We start from the raw sequence: 15,985 nt of genomic DNA on the forward strand, positions 1-15,985 counted from the left end.
CCAAGTCCTGAGAGAGGAGCTTTATCTGGAGCCCAGACCCTCTCCCTGGACAACACACCCAGGACCCACCACAGACTGTGTGGTGCCGAGTTTCAAGATGGCCAGAGCAGAGCGTTGGACCAGGTGGGAGGGTCCCCCTGAGGGTGGCCCTGTGGTGGCCCAGGAGGCAGGCCATGAAGCTGACTCGAACCCACATGTGTGTGTCCACACACTCACTCCCTCGCCACGTGGCCCTGCCCAGTGAACACACTGTAAGCGCAGCCCACCGGCCATTGCGATAAGGGCTCCCTGCCCTGCATTGCCATGGAGGCCCCCGGATGAGCAGCTGCTAAGGGCTCGCAGGGGCACAGAAAGTGGCGCTGGGATGGCGGGTGGCCGGGCTCCGGGTCCCAGTCCCACCTGCCTCCCCACCTTGTCCTTACACAGAATGACAGCAAAGCGAACTGTTCACCTCCTTGGTTTGGGGCGAAGGTGGGTGACAAGGTGATTCTCTGACGGGGGCGGGGCTAACCAGGAGGAAGCTGGCCTGTTGGTGCAGAGCTGCGGCCCAGGAAGGATGCAGTTGCTTCCTTTCCGGGGGAGTTTCGAGCCCAGAGAGAAGTGGCTGGTGCTCACAACACAGGCACCTGTAGCCAGAGCCTCACAGTCAGGCCCAGAGGCGACCTTCACCTGGTCCCACTCCCGGGCTTGGCTGTGGCCTCCTGGGGTAGGATCTACCGGAGCTAAGGAAAGAACGAGCTGCAGCCGCCTTGAAGCAGAGCCGAAGCCAGCCCACCAGCTGTGCCACCGTGAGGCTTGGGGTCCTGTGCAGGGACACTCCTTCATCTCTGGGGCACGGGACAAGCTCAGAGCTCAGCTCTGAACCAGCGCTGGTCCTTTAGGCCCTGGAAGGGATGACGAGCCTATGGGTGGTGCCCAGGGTAGCAGACATGGTATACGCCATCATGCAGGTGGTCAGTGTGCCCGGGAGTGTGAGTCAGAGCGGATATGTGTGAATCTCCTGCATGTGCCAGCAGGGAGGTGTGAACATGTGTATAGGGCGGTGGAGGGCCTGTGTGCGAGCATGTGATCATGCCTGTGAGGATGCGGGGTACACAGCTGCCAGGGCCGCTAGAGAGGGGATTCGCAGGGTCAGCCTGCTTTGGGGGTTCCACATCTGGGCTCCCAGGCGCTGCCAGCTGGCTCAGACTCAGCCCAGGCTTCCAACCAGGGTACTGTCAGGGTGTGTCAGAAAGTATAAAGACCCCCTTCATCAGCGCCCCCCCCCAAACTTTACCCTGCATTCACCAGTGTCTCTGGTGGATGGGACAGGGGTGAGACACAAGAATGGACATGCTCACTCACTTTCCTGAGCTGCCAAACAGGGCAACGAACTCCCTGACCCCGCCTGGTCCGGTCCCTGGCCCTGCCCAGTGAGCTTTCTGATTCCCCAGGTTGGAGGGCCCCCCCTCCCCTGTCCCAAGCCTAGCCTGACACCTTCATGATCAAGAAAGCTACTGCAGGGGCGCCTGGGTGGCTTAGTCGGTTAAGCGTCCGACTTTCGCTTAGGTCATGATCTCGCGGTTCGTGGGTTCGAGCCCCGCGTCGGGCTCTGTGCTGACTGCCAGCTCAGAGCCTGGAGCCTGTTTCAGTCTGTGACTCCCTCTCTCTCTGACCCTCCCCTGCTCACGCTGTCTTTCTCTCTCTCTCCTAGAAATTAATAAAAATCTTTAAAAAAAAAAAAAAAGAAAGCTACTGCAGAATGATGGCTTGCCTCCTGAACGTGAAGGTGGACTACATTTCCCAGCCTGCCCTGCAGCTCCAGGTAACCATGTGACCGGGTGTTGGCCAATGGAAGGTGGGCAGAAAGCACAACTCCAGCTGCCCTGTCCAGGGAAACCTCCTGGGTGACCTTCCACGGGCACTCACTCCCCCTCTGCTGGCTGGATGCGATGCCCCAGGGCAAACTGGGAAGCCAAGTGTTAAAGACCTCAGAGTCAGGATCTCTGCAGGAGTTCATTGGGCAGAGCCCCCAGATCCACCTTCACTTCTACCTGAAGTCAGGCTGAGCAAGAAAAAAAACTATAGAGTTAAGCCGCTGAGATTTCAGGGTTTATCTGGTACAGCAGATGGTCTTGTCTCAATAAATATAGGCTCTTGATTGAAGTCACTTGAGATCCAGGGCCTGGCGGGGATACCCTCCCTTCCCAGTTGCCCTCTCTGGGAGAACAGCAGGTGGGGGGTGGGGGGAGAACCCTGAGCCCTAAGGCCCTGCCCCTATACTTCCTCAGTTTCCAGAGCTTAGACCCTCCAAGGCGAAAGGAGAAGGCCAGGGGTCCCCAGATGCCCTTAGGCCACTGATGCACAGAGCCTAATGTCCCCACCTCACTGCTGTGATTTCTGCAAGGAAGGTGCCCCTGGGGCAGGAGACTTCTCTGGGCACCATCCTCCAAGTCCTCTCTCAGGATGAGATCCACGTTCCTGCCTCGGCCTTAGGACCCGGTCCTGCCCTCTGCCTTGGGTCATGGCTGGGAGTAGGGATCAGCTGGGGGTGTTCTCTGAGGTGCCGGGGAGCAGGCCCGCTGCCACCTGGTCCTGGTGCCACAGCTGTTCCGCCAGGCTGTTGAGCACGTGGGCAATGTCGGCCAGCCCAGCCCGCCCATCCAGTGTGCGCCCATCTGCCAGCCGCCGCCCCGGCACACTCTTCACCCGCAGGAGGGGCAGTTCCCAGGCCTGCCGGAAGGCTGTGAGGTCACGCTCAGGGACATCAGTGTGCATGTACTGGTCAAATCTGGAGGAGGGTCAAGGAGCCTGGCCCGGTGTCTCTGCTTACCGCCTCGTCGCACCCAGCCTTAGCCCTCTTCCCCGGAGCCCCATCCTGGGGGGAGTTGTGGGGGGCTGCTGCAGCCTTTAAGATAACATCCATGGGTGTAGAGCCCACAGCTGGGCAGAGGCAGCCTCCCCGATCCCCTTGCTCTGTGCCTTGCCAGGGGTGTCCTCAGACTGTCCTAGGAGGCACCCAAAGGATACTTGGAGCCGATGACCATCCTGACAACACCAGGGGCCTCGCCTGCTACTCGGGCCAGCTGTCCAGGGAGGTCGTCAAAGGAGGCACGGTCGGTGAAGGAGAAGAGGAAGAGGAAAGCATCTGTTTTCTCCTTGCAAGCCTGGGGGTGGAGAGGCTGATGGGAGGCTTGTAACAGGGGTAGGGGTGGGAGGGGGGACCGGAACCTCCTATCAGCTGCAGGGCCCTGAGAAGTCTCAGCGCACCCCCTCCTTCCGCAGGCCCAGAGCAGCGCTGGGGCTGAGTCCCCACGGCCAGCTCAGCCTTCTCCCGCCTGGGGCAGCACCCCCAGGCCACGCCCAATTCCGCCCCCTGCAGGCCAGGCAGGAACTCAGAAGCCCAAGTCAACCAGCCCCTCCCGCCCCCGCCCAGCCCCACCTGCGGGCTCACCGGCAGCATGTGGTCGAACTTTTTGAGTGCAGACTCCCCGCAGTCCCAGAACTCAAAGCGGAACATGACGACCCGGTCGCTGGCCCGCAGCTTGGCTGGCCAAAATACCACGGTGGTCTGGATGCCTGGGGGAGGGTCAGCTGTTCAGTGTGGGAGAGGCAGAGTGGAGAGGGGAAGGGCACCAGGAAGGGATAGGAAAAAGTACGTCCCTGGTGGGTCACCAGCCTGATGCGGAGGGCAGTCAGTCGCTGACGTGGGAAAATTCTCAGTCTGATGGGAGAAACCGAATCCCTCTAGATTAGCCTCCAGCCTGCCAGGCAGCCGCAGCCCCAGCCCCGGCCACGGCAAAGCAAGTCCACTTGTACATACAGGGGGACCCAAACGTCCTGGGTCCTGGAGGATGTCGCAACATGATGGTCGATCAACATCCAATGGAAGGAAACCAGAAAAGAAGATCAGTGTTCCCTGAGCACCCATCTTGTGCCAGCTCAGCGCTAGGCATGTTACCAGCACTCTCTCTCGTACCAATCCCGCAACAATACGCTGGGGTTGGTGCTATTATCTCTAATGAATAAGGAGCCAGTGTGGGCTCAGGGAAGCGAAATGCCTTTCCAAGGTTGCAGAGTAAACGGTGGGTCAAGGGCCATCTTTCCTCCACCCCGGGGAAGGCCTCCACGCACGTACTCACCAGTGGTCTCATGGTGCAGCGCGGGTACCTCAAGGCCTGCCAGCTTGGCCAGCAGTGCTGTCTTGCCCACGCCACTCTTCCCAGACACGAAGATCTTGTAGCTGGCTGTGTCAATGGCCACGGATGGGGGCAGCACTGGGCGCTCCAGCAGCCCTGGGACAAGAAGGGAGCCAGGTGGGGTCAAGAGGTCAACCTGCACTTGCCCCATCAGACCCATCAGCTCTAAGGGCTTTTCAGTGCCAGCCAGCCATGGTCCTGTATACTCGTTACAGAGGCCTGGGACACAGGCAGGGGCCCCGGGTGAGCTCTGGTATGAACACCTGTGCTCTGTGAGCTGCGCCAAAATCCCACTCCAAATAGCACTGAATTACTTTTCTTTAAAGTTCGATGCACGAGGGGCGCCTGGGTGGCTCAGTCGGTTAAGTGGCCCACTTTGGCTCAGGTCAAGATCTTGGGGCTCATGAGTCTGAGCTCTGCGTCGGGCTCTGTGCTGGCAGCCCAGAGCCCGGAGCCGGCTTCAGATTCTGTCTACCCCCACCCCCCGCCCCTCCCCTGCTTGTGCTCTGTCTGTCTCTCATAATAATAAGTGAACATTACAAAAAATGAAAATAAATAAAGTTTGGTGCACAAGATTGTTTTTATTAGTACCACTCTCATATGTTCTAGATTTCCCGCAGGTAAAGGCAAGGGTTTTCATAATTCTTTCCTCAATGGAGAAATATCGGCAAAAATATTCTGTTACTTTAAATAAAGAAATTTATTAGAATCAATACACCAAGATCTTTAGGAATGCTTTTCATCGCCAAAAAGAGTCTCAATTATGATACATGCATAGGCTTAGCATCTGAAAGTCCAAAGCTGTGGGATGCCCTAAACCTGGTGCTTTGTTTCCTCCGGCGCCAGAGCGGAGCTTCCACAGCGGATGCCAAGCCCCTCTGCTGACCTGTCAGTGCAATTGGGTGAGCTGGCTTCATCTCGGGAGACGTGAAAGTCTCATCTTGGAGACAGCAGGACACGGAAGAGGCTTGCCTCTACTTACCCGGCTGGGACAAGTCTGTAAGGTGTGCTGTTGAGGGCAGACGGGAGTCTGTTGTGTAACATGCCCAGCAGAGGGCCTGGCACAGAGGTAAGAACTCAATCATCAGCCTCTCTGGTGACAGTGTTCTTGGCAGGTTTGGGCTGTTTCCATGCTCTTGGCTCTGATGATGGAATTAGCTCTAAGGAGATTCGGGGGTGGGGGCCCCAGGGATAATAGGGCTTCCAGGGGTCCCCAAGGCTGAGAAGTGCAGTAAAGCAGGCCCTCGATGCCCTACTTCTTTGCTTCACCCCCACTCCCGCCTCGGGAACAACAGGTGACACTGTTCTCCCAGGGGAGTGACAAGCTTGGGGGCAGGCACTTACCGAACACCCGTCTGCGGTTCTTGCGCAGGATGCAGGCTAAATACTCCTTGCCCTCGGCGCTCTCGTGCCAGTCTGGGACAATCACCGAGCCCGGGGCGGGTGGTCTGGCCATGGCCGGGCGCCGCGACGGGGTAGGGAGATGGCAGAATGCTGAATAGGGGATGAGAGAGGGTAACTGCCCCGAGCTGGACCTGCGATCCCTCTCAGCCTGCTCGCTGACTCTTCCTCGGAGCCCCAGCTCCCTCTTTGGGGGTGGGGGGCTTCAGTTAGGCACCCCACCCTTCTTATCATCCCCATTATAACTTTTAGAGTCCGAGCTTCCTTTCATAGTCCTGGGGGGTGGGGGGGTTACACACTCCCCGCCTCCCTCTTATTACTCAGAAGGTGCAATTCCATAGTCCCTTCGTCCCCATGCTGCTCCCTGGACAGTCATCCCATTATTGCCCGGGGGGCGGGGGCATCTCCCTTGTCATCTCCGGGCAGCAGCAAGGGGTTTTAGACAGCCCTGCTTCTCCACTGCCTCCTCGATCCCCACTCCCGGGGCCCCCCAGCCCTCACCATCAGAAGTCCCGGTCGGCGAACGGGCCCCTGCGGAGCTGGTCCCTTTAAAAGCCCACCCGCGCTCCCGCCGCCAGCCCGCCCCGGGTTGCTTCCGCCCGGCTTGCGTCTGGCTTCGGATCGCTCAGCCTGCCTGGCGTCGGAGCGTGGGGCGCATGTGCGGAGGCTGTTGTCAAGGAGACGCCGGGGGCGGGGCTGGCCCCTCACGAGTCGGGCTCTACCACCGCGCGGGGACACCCAGGACTGGGCCTACACCCCAGGGCCAAGGGTCTTCTCCTTTGCTGAGTCCGATTCCCAGGCTTTCCTCCAAAACATCACCAAATCCCCCTCCTCCAGGAGCCTTCTCTGCCTTAGTGCCTCAGTTTCCTCTTCTATAAAATACTTTTACCTCCTAGGGTTTTTTACAACCGTGCTCAGCCCATAGCAGTGCTCAATAAGTTTAGTTATTGTTGCTGATTATGATTGTTATCGCTCTATTAATTCTGCTCGGCAGGACCTCTGGCTTCACAAGTGGGGAAACAGCAGCTGAGGCTCAGAGAGGTTACCAGACTTGCTCAAGGTCTTAAAAATGAGTCAATCAGAGGGCCATAGGAATGTACCGGCCATTCATTTATTGATTCATCCCATCCATTCAACACATAATTTACTGAGCACCTATTATGTGTTCTGCCCGTTCGAGGCACTGGCAATAGAAAGACTAACAAGAAATACTTCCTTCCTGGGACTGACATTTCAGCACTGAGGTCATGCGCCCCTCCCCCACCACTCCACAATTCCAACAATGGGCACCGACCTGTTACCAGAAGGTGGGCGCTCAGTAAATGCCTGTTACTTGGACAGGATGCAGGTGGTCCTTGCTGAGAGGTTATCTATTACGCTTAATTTTTACCAGTATCTTCTTGCAGGGCCCTCAAGTAGGACAAATCACTGTTTTGTAAGGACTGATCTGTAAGTTAACCTTTATTGAAGGCTAACTAAGTGCCAGACAGTGGGGGTTTTACAGAAGTTGACCTCATTTAATTCTACAAACAAACCTTTTAGGAATATTATCATCCTTCTTTTCTTCTATGAGTGAGGAAACAGACAACACGATGCCCTGGGGTCACCTCCCACGGCTGGCCAGTGGGAAAACTAGGCTCAGAACCTAGGATTCCTGGACTCTGAACATCTGTTCTGCCCGACTGGCTCTTGTGTTTTTTTCGACTTTGCCCCCAGCCCCTAGGAGGGCCCTTCTTCGTAATTCCAAAAGCAACCAGAGGGCCATCAACTAACAAAGCATTGAGATTCGTTTCGTCCAGGGGAGCGGAGGGGACACGGCCGTATAAAGTGGGGCGCTTGCTCTCAACTGCTTCCACTACAGCTCGGAAGAAACAACAAATGAGTACTGATGTCTAGGGGATTCCGCAGCTTGAAACCCCTGCCCATACTCCCAGGTTGCTCCGCGCCCTTTCCTGTAGTTCTGAGCCCATCTGCCCGACAGGGTTGGTCACGCTGTGTGGGGCGCCCTCTCTCGGTGGACCTGAAGTGCCTCCCTGGCAGGGCTCAGATCCGACTTCTGAGTTTCCGCTCCTCATTAGCCCCCTGTCTTGGCTCTTAGAGGGCTCTGGGCGTGTGCAGAAACGAAGCAACTAGGCAGCATGAGCCTGCCAGTTAGCCAGGAGGCCAGATGTGAAGTTCTCCTGGACAGAGGGGGAGGCTGGTGGCCAGAGGAGCTGGGGGCCAGAGGTTTTTAGGGGAATCAGCCTTCACTGCCCTCTGGAGCTCACGGAGAGGACACTTCAGGAAGCATCAGGAGCCCGCTGCTCTTGGGGTCCCTCCTCCAGAGATTCTGCTTTGGGGGGACAGATGGGTCCGTAAGCTTGGACATGAACACGGAGCAGTTCAGAAGTTGGGTTCTGTATCAGTCCGCTGCGGCTGCCAGGAGGAATCTATTTTCTCGAAGTTCTGGAAGCTGGAAGTCCAAAATCAGGGTGCCAGCAGGGTTGGTTTCCGGTGAGGCCTTTCTTCCTGGCCTGCAGGTCTGGTGCAAGTCAGGTGACCTTCTCGGTGTGGTACAAGGCCTTATCTCTGCACACAAACCCTTCGTGTCTCTTCCTTTTATAAGGACGAAGTATTATTGGATTAGGGCCCCACCCTATTACCTCATTTAACCTTTATTACATCCTTAAAGGCCCTGTCTCCAGGTAAGTCACATTGGGGGCTAAGGCCTTAAAATATGGATGTCGGTGGGGGATGGTAGGGGGGACACACACGAAATTCAGTCCACGGCAGGGTCCACAGACCTCACTTAGACATTGCTGCTGGGGACAGAGAGCCAGTCAATGGTTAGAGCCTGGGAGTGCGGTGGTCAGAGTTTCGTTTCAGAGGACGCTTGTAGACCATTTTGGTCTAGTGAGTTCTGCCTTTCTGTGCCCCCTCTGACCATTAAATTGAGTGGCCCTCTAAAGCAAGATATTTCTCCTCTTTTTTTATATTAAAAAAAATTTTTTTAACATTTATATATTTCTGAGAGACTGAGAGAGACAGAGCACAAGCAGGTGAAGGGCAGAGAGAGAGGGAGACACAGAATCCGAAGCAGGCTCCAGGCTCTGAGCTGTCAGCACAGAGCCCGACTCAGGGCTTGAACTCACAAATGGGGAGATCATGACCTGAGCCGAAGCTGGACGCCCAACCAATTGAGCCACCCAGGCACCCCAAGATGTTTCTCCTCTTAAGGCCTAAGGTGAAGTGGGTGGAACCATCTACCTAAAGGCCCTTCTGGTGTAAAACTTTCTGATTAATCCACTCATTTCTTCGTGGTTTGGTCTCCCTCCACCTCCCAAATTGATACAGCACCTTCCGGACAGGGCCCCATAAGGCTCGGATGGGCAGAACACAGGCCCTCGGCCCTCGGGGGACAGGGGTGGGTGGGACGCCCTGGAGAGTGAGTGGGGAAGGGACAGTCAGGTTTGGAGTCTCTTGCCTGGATGCTGCGGCTGCTTCCTGCAGGGTTCCCTGCTTGCCTTCTGGAATGCCACAGCGGCACCAGAGTGGTCTTCAGGCAACGTAATTCCAGCAATGTCACACCCATGCTTATGGTTTCCCAATAGTCTTCACTGGATTCAGAATAAAAAACCAACTCCATGCCGTCGAGGCCGTCTGTGACTGGCCCTGGCCACTTCTCACTTTCATTTCAATGGTCGCACTCTTCCCCTTGCCTGATGCACTCCAGCGAGCCTGGCTTCTTGTTCCCACGCGGGGCCTCTGCGCTGCGGTGCTCAACACCTACGTCTCTCCACCTCACCCCCACCTCCTCCCGTGGATGGCTGCCTCCCCTGCACAGAGGCCTTCCTCCTCCTCCACTCAAGCATTCACCCTTACCCCCCGAGGCTCACTCCTTCACCCCATCCTGCTCTTGATTCTGAAATTTAATTTTTTTTAAGATTTTTAAGTAACCTGTACACCCAGCATGAGGCTTGAACTTACAACCCCGAGATCAAGGGTCGCGTGCTCTACCAACTGAACCAGCCAGGCGCCCCTTGATTCTGACGTTTTAAATTTATCGTCAGTCTCCCCCACCTAGAACATAAGCTCCATGAAGATAGGGGCCTTGTCTTTTTGTTCTGTTGTATCCCTGTTATCAGTTTCCTAACCTGCAGTAACGAAGTACCACAGACTGGGTGGCTTAAACAACACAAGTGTGTTTTCTCAGTTCCGGAGGTTAGAAATTATATATCAATGAATGGGTCACCTGGGTGGCTCAGTCGGTTAAGCGTCCGACTTCAGCTCAGGTCATGATCTCAGGTCACGAGCCCCGCATCGGGCTCTGTGCTGACAGCTCAGAGCCTGGAACCTGCTTCCGATTCTGTGTCTCCCTCTCTCTCTCTGCCCCTCCCTCACTCATGCTCTGTCTCTTTGTGTCTCTCAAAAATAAACATTTAAAGAAATTACACATTAAGGAGTTGGTAGGGTCGGTTCCTTCTGAGGGGCGGGAGGGAAGGATCTGCTCCAGGCCTCTCTCTTTGGCTTGTGGGTAACCATTTTCTCCTCATGTCTTCACACCACCCTCCCTCCGTACGAATCCGAGTACATACATATTTGCTCTTTTAAGAAGGACACAAGTCATACTGGATAAGGACCCACCCTAATGACCTCATTTTAACTTAATCACTGCAATAAGGGCCTTATCTCCAAATATGATCACATTCTGAGGTTATGTGGGTTAGAAATTCAATATAAGGGGGCACCTGGGTGGCTCAGTCGGTTAAGCGTCCGACTTCGGTTCAGGTCATGATCTCACAGTTTGTGGGTTCAAGCCCCACGTCAGGCTCTGTGCTGACAGCTAGCTCAGAGCCTGGAGCCTGTTTCGGATTCTGTATCTCCCTCTCTCTCTGCCCCTCCCCTGCTCACACTGCCTCTCTCTCTCTCTCTCTCTCAGAAATAAAACATAAAGAAAAAATTAAAAAAGAAATTCAATATAAGAATGGGGAGGGGCACAAAGGGACACAATTTAGCCCATAATAACCCCTGCTGGCTAGGATATGTTGGATATAGAGTAAAAGCTCAGTAGAAGCGTGTTGGCTGCCTGGCTGTGGCTGCAGTTTGGGGAATGGCCTGAAGAGGGCGCCTGGAAGATGTGACCAGCTAGGAGGCGGGGCAAACATTCCCGGCAGGAGTGGATGAAGACATCTTCTTGTCAAACATGTCTGAGCACTCCCTGTGCCCGGCCAGACACCGGGAGGACAGCTGTAAAGTCGGTACAGACCCCGCCCTTGGGTGTTCCACTCTCCGGTGGGGGGGGGGGGGATCAAGTAACCAGGCACTTGCACTTATAAGCAGGGCAGGAGGGTAGATTAAAAATGTCCAGATTCCGTTTAAATATAGGATTTGGGGCTGGAGCTGCCAAATCATCCCCAGGGAGTTGTTTTGAGCCTGGAATGTGCCAGGCCTGTGCTTGGCAGCAAGGTTGATGTCCTTGACCTGGACAGCATCATGTATCGCTTCCCTGCTTAAAACCCTTTAATGGCTTCCCACTGTGCCTGGAGTCAGGTCCATCTGCTTCCCCCACCCCCACCCCCAGCCTACAAGATTCACTTGCATCCTGTGCCTTCACTCACATACTGCAGACACACTGGTCTTTCCTCGGCTCCTTGAATTTGTCAAGTTCATGCCTGCCTCTGGGCCCTTGTTCCTGCCGTTCCCTCTGCATGGCTGTTCTTACATTCAGGTCTCAGCTGAAAGGTCTCATGAAGACCTTCTCTGATGAGCCCAAGCCCATCACAATTTGTCACATCCCACATTTTTCTCAGGGTATTCATCTGGAATGGTTTCTTAGCTTTTTACACATTTGCCCCTTCTCCCTCCCTCCCACCCCCTCCCGGATGTCAACTCCACAGGGGAGGGGGAGGGCACACGTGCTTAGTGCAGGAATGAGCGCCGGCCTCTTCCTGCCTCCCCAGGCAGCCATCAGGGGCCTTCTCTCCCTACACATGTAACGTCCTCTCTTGGTGGCCGCTGCCTGGGCCTAGATCCCACTCCTCCCTACCACTCATCCCCATCTCCAGTTCTGTCCCGTGCACTCCAGTCACACTGACCTTCTCAAGGTCCCGGAAGGGCTGGTCACACTCAGATCTCTGTGCCTTTGCAAAGGCTCTCCCGTCTATGGAACATCCTTCTCCATTCTTCCTCTGGCACAGGCCACAGCCCCTCTCACCCTTGGGTCTTGAGGTTCCCTAGCTCCATGTCTGATTTCTCTCCTTCTAACTGGAGCAAGTACAAGTTTTCACCTTCACTAACTCAGATGTTTAAGAACCAGAGCTTTGTTTCCTGACTTGATTTAATCTGTCTGCAGACATTTTAATCCAGTAATTTCCTGCTAAACTTATATTCAATGTATTTCTCATTCTCTACAGTTTAAACTCAATCTCTCTGAGGTTCTTTTCATCTCCGCCTCCTCTGGCCCTGGGGCTCATGTTCAGTGTGTAAGAGGTGTGGCCCAATTGCCAGGGAAACATGTCTGTGGGAGGGCACCCACTCCTTGGGTGTCCTGTGTCCTGGACCTTTGTGGGCCTCCGGCTACAGAGAGAACTCTCTTCCAGAAATCTGCCATGGCCTCAGCTGTGCTGGCCTCTCCTCCCACTGTGGATTCTGGTCATAAGCTTCTTTCCCTGCTACCTCTGAGGGAATGACCTCTGGTCGACAAATCCATATGGGTCCCTCTGCACTGTCCTCAGCCCCACATCCCAGCCCCTCTGGGTATGCCAGGCCTCCCACAGCCCTTCTGCACCTTTCCTGGACCTCAGGGGAAGGCCTGGAGGCCAGCCAACATCCTGCATCACTGACTGCCAGAGGCCAGGCCTGGGATCCCCCAAGAAAGGCTCTGTTCTCATTTCAGTGGCGTGAGGCTGGGGCAAGGAGAAGCCCATCTGTTAGCTCTCTGGCTCTGAACTGTGCTGCCCTGGACTGGCTGTGCTGGTTACAGACAGTTCTGACTCTGCCTCCTTTGTAGCTTTTCAGTATGATACCTGGATGGTCTTTGGCTCCTGAAGCTCAGGACTTGTGACCTTTGTCCAGCCCAGCGTGATGCCTCACCGGTTTGTGACAAGGCTGTGAGCTCCTCCAGGAGCAGGCCTCTTTCCAGCCATCTGTCCCCCAGTGCCGTGAGGGTCAGCACGCGCTCAGGGAAGGTGTGCCGGTGTGCCGAGAATGAATGACCCCCAGGGCAGTCCTGGGCTTTCCTGGCCATGCTGATGGGTGGGGGGGCAGCTTCCCTCTTCCTTCCAGGTTTCCGCCTGGTAAGGCCTGGTTCCCAGCCCTTTCCCTTCTCTGCAGTGGGCGGGCAGACAGGCTCCCTGGAGGGGAAATGGCACACTCTGCCAGGCTTCTGAGGCATTCACTTACGACGTCAGCTCAGCCTTGTGCGTGCTGACAGGGCCTGGGCCCGCAGCCCAGCCCAGCGGAGAAAACACTGGCTTTCCCATAGCTGGGGGCTGAGGCAGAGAGGGCAGCCTGGGATAGTGTTCAGACATGTGGCAGAGGCCAGGGGAGGGGCGCTACCCAGGCTTTACCAATAGTGGGAGGGGAGAGATGGGCATTCAGTTTCCCTCTGAAGTCAGCTCGGAGAGTGCCCAGGTGGCAGAAGCTTTCACAGGGTGCCCCCAAGTGGTCTTTTGGGGAAGGACACCCACTCCATCAACAGTTGCTGTTGGATCCATCTAGGTTGCTAACCTGTGAGGCTAGCAGCATCAGTGCCATTTGAGTGACAAAAAATTGGGGCTCGGATGGGACCAAGGGACCCCTATGTGCCCTCCCAGCTCTCAAGTTGTGAGATGATTTGTCTCAGCCCAAAGTAACAGAGCCAGCTTTTGAACCAAGGTCTTTTCTGGTTCAAAGTCAGCCCTTGTCCTTGACCTGCAGCCTCTCTAGGAAGTCCTTTCTGAGTGGACAGGCCATGCCCCTTGGCCCCATTCTCGATCTGGCATCTGCATACACCAGCTCTCTCATCGCCTCCCGTGCAGGTTATCAGTCTCTGCTTGAGTGCTTCCAGCAACGGTGACATCATCACCTCACACAGTATCCCCAGGAGCACCGGACTGCCTTTGTCAGTGGGCAAGCGGGGAGACTCAGGGCCAGAGAGCAGAAGGCAGCCCTAAGCTAGGGATGCTCCCCTGTTTGGGGGGCAGCAACAAAGCACAGAGAAGCAAGGGTCCAGTCTCCTGTGGTAGCAGGAAAGCAGGCCAGCCTGCAAGATTTTGGGGTGATGCCTCCGGCTGTGCTGGACAGTGAGGGCACTCAAAGGCTGGCCTTTTGCAGGCTCCCAGATGAGGGTGATGTGAGGCAGAGCCTAGGGCGGCAGGGCTGGCTGAGGGTGGTGACACGGGCAGAGCCTGGGTCCCTGTGTCTGAGTCAGTGATGGCTGCCCTGTGCACCACAGAGCCAGCTGGAGCAGCGCGGCAAAGGCCTGAGGACAAAGGAGTGTGAAGCTGCGCCCTCCCTGCTAGGGGCTGTGACTTCCCCCCACATGTGCACAGGCCTCCAGCCCCCAGACACCCAGGGGAGCGGCTAGGGAGTCTTGTGCTAGGCCTGCATGGCAAGCTCCTGCCGAGCCTTGGGAGAGTCACAGATCTGTTTTTCTCCACATCGGCATGCCCCCTTCTATGCTGCCACGTAGCCTGTGATCCGGGGCTGCTCGTGCTGCGGTCTTCAGGTTCAGGTCATCCTTGGAGCAGAAACATGCTCATCAGGGGTAGGAGCACGGCTTTTGGCAGGGACAGACCGAATCAGGATGTGGTCTGGGAGGCTTCACAGGTCTGACCTGTCCCGAAGACTGGGCACGGGGGGCCCTTCCCAGCCACTGGTGTTTGCCCCCTTCCCCAGGACCACCAGCCCGTCACCCCTAGCACCCAACCCACCACACACTGCCTCCTCCACAACATTGCATAGACTGCCCAGGCAATGCTTGAATCCCCCTAGCGGTGCCAAACTGGTTCCGACACATATAGCTCTGCCCATAATTCTTCCCAATGATGCCGAAATCTCCTCCCTAGAGCTTCACTACCCACTGGACCTTGTTGAGCCTAACAGACCCACCATGAGCAAGTCCAGCCCTTCCGCAGGGCAACTGTGAAAGAATTCAGAACAATCACGCTCCCTCTGGCCAATTCAGCAGCAGCCAGCACGTGGTGCTGGGCCATTTGTGCCCAGGGCCCATCCTCAGTTCTCCATATGCCTTAAAGTACGGTAAACGGAATAGACAGCATCAGACTACAGGCTTTAGAAATGGAAGGTTCATCCCACAGCTTGGGAAACAGAAATGTGCAGACGGATGAGACCAGCAGGCTCCCAGAACCGGAACCTGGGACAAAGTCGGTACAGTATATGCTGAACAAAGAGAACGTCACGGTGCTCGGCACAAAGGCCTGTGGGTATAAGAAACTGTCACATGCTCACCGAGTGGCTTCAGCACTGGAGGGGCCCCTGCCCGTGGCGCCTGTCTCCTCCCAGACCCCCACACAGCCGGGCACACTCGTGTCATCGGTCCCCAGTCGACACTTCCAAACTGGAAGCCACCGAAGCGTGCCCTTGCATCCAGATATCCAGGCAGAAGGATACCTGATGTGCCAGAGGCAGAATTCAACTAGCACAGCAGAGAAGAAAGTCCAGAAGGGAGATTAAGCAATGAGACACTTCTGACCTGATTTACGGCAGCAGCACTTACTGCTCTTGAGACGCAAAAGCCTCAGAGGTTCTCACGGTGACAGCTAAAAGATGACCCAGATGACCAGAGACATGCATAATCCTTAGCAGGGGCATGCCCATGACAGTCCACACAACGAGCCCACCCCTTCCCTTCACGACACTGTGTTTTCAAAGGTTAATTATAAGTAACAGCTACCATCTACTGAGCTCTTCCCGTGTGTCAGGCCCTGTGCTGGTGCTTTCGCACACAGCTGCAGTTCATCCTCACGATCCTTCCAGATAAAAACAACTATGTTTGCAGATGAGGAGACGTGTATCCAAGGTGAAGTACTACATAGGGGAAGGCAAGATTAGATCAGAGGCCTCTAGGGCTTCGGGCCTGTTTCTAACCAGCACTTGCTATGCTGTTCCAAGATCCCAGGGGCGACGTGGCTGTTGTTCTGGTCCCCGGGCCTCCGCTCCAAGCTTATCACCTCTTGTGTGGGCACCAGGGGGTAGTAACAGAGGCTCTGGGACACCAAGTCCTCCAAGCAGGACGGAGGCAGCTGCGCTGTTATTAAAGGGAGCTGTCCCTGCGGAAGGGCATCTCTCCGCCTCAACCCCAAACCACAACCTTCCTAGAGGAGAGAGTTCCCCAACTTGCTTCCAACTTCCGTCTCCAACCTCAACTGCTTGCTACTACAGCTTGCTTTCTTCTTTCTCTTCTACTAATAAAACAGTTAAGACAA

The 15,985-nt window shown here is 55.7% G+C and overlaps 1 protein-coding gene across 4 annotated transcripts; it reads right to left on the minus strand.

Moving 5' to 3' along the window:
• Window positions 1-2,069: 2,069 nt before the first annotated feature.
• On the minus strand, window positions 2,070-6,188 carry CPLANE2 (ciliogenesis and planar polarity effector 2). 4 transcript variants are annotated; one of them, XM_039228933.1, is made up of 7 exons: window positions 6,081-6,164; window positions 5,523-5,672; window positions 5,161-5,187; window positions 4,122-4,274; window positions 3,434-3,558; window positions 3,010-3,146; window positions 2,070-2,770 (listed from the first exon to the last, which is right to left on the minus strand). In XM_039228933.1, the coding sequence occupies exons 2-7, from the start codon at window positions 5,632-5,634 to the stop codon at window positions 2,521-2,523; spliced, it is 804 nt and encodes a 267-aa protein (XP_039084864.1). In that variant the 5' UTR covers window positions 5,635-5,672; window positions 6,081-6,164; the 3' UTR covers window positions 2,070-2,520. The 4 variants fall into 4 exon arrangements, with proteins under 4 accessions (XP_039084864.1, XP_039084867.1, XP_039084865.1 ...); XM_039228936.1 differs by lacking the exon at window positions 5,161-5,187 and having other exon boundaries at window positions 6,081-6,188; XM_039228934.1 differs by lacking the exon at window positions 5,161-5,187 and having other exon boundaries at window positions 3,434-3,573.
• Between the last annotated feature and the right edge of the window lie 9,797 nt (window positions 6,189-15,985).

This window comes from Hyaena hyaena, unplaced genomic scaffold (genome assembly GCF_003009895.1).
Source record: "Hyaena hyaena isolate Hyena2069 unplaced genomic scaffold, ASM300989v1 scaffold_35, whole genome shotgun sequence".
Lineage (NCBI taxonomy): Eukaryota > Metazoa > Chordata > Mammalia > Carnivora > Hyaenidae > Hyaena > Hyaena hyaena.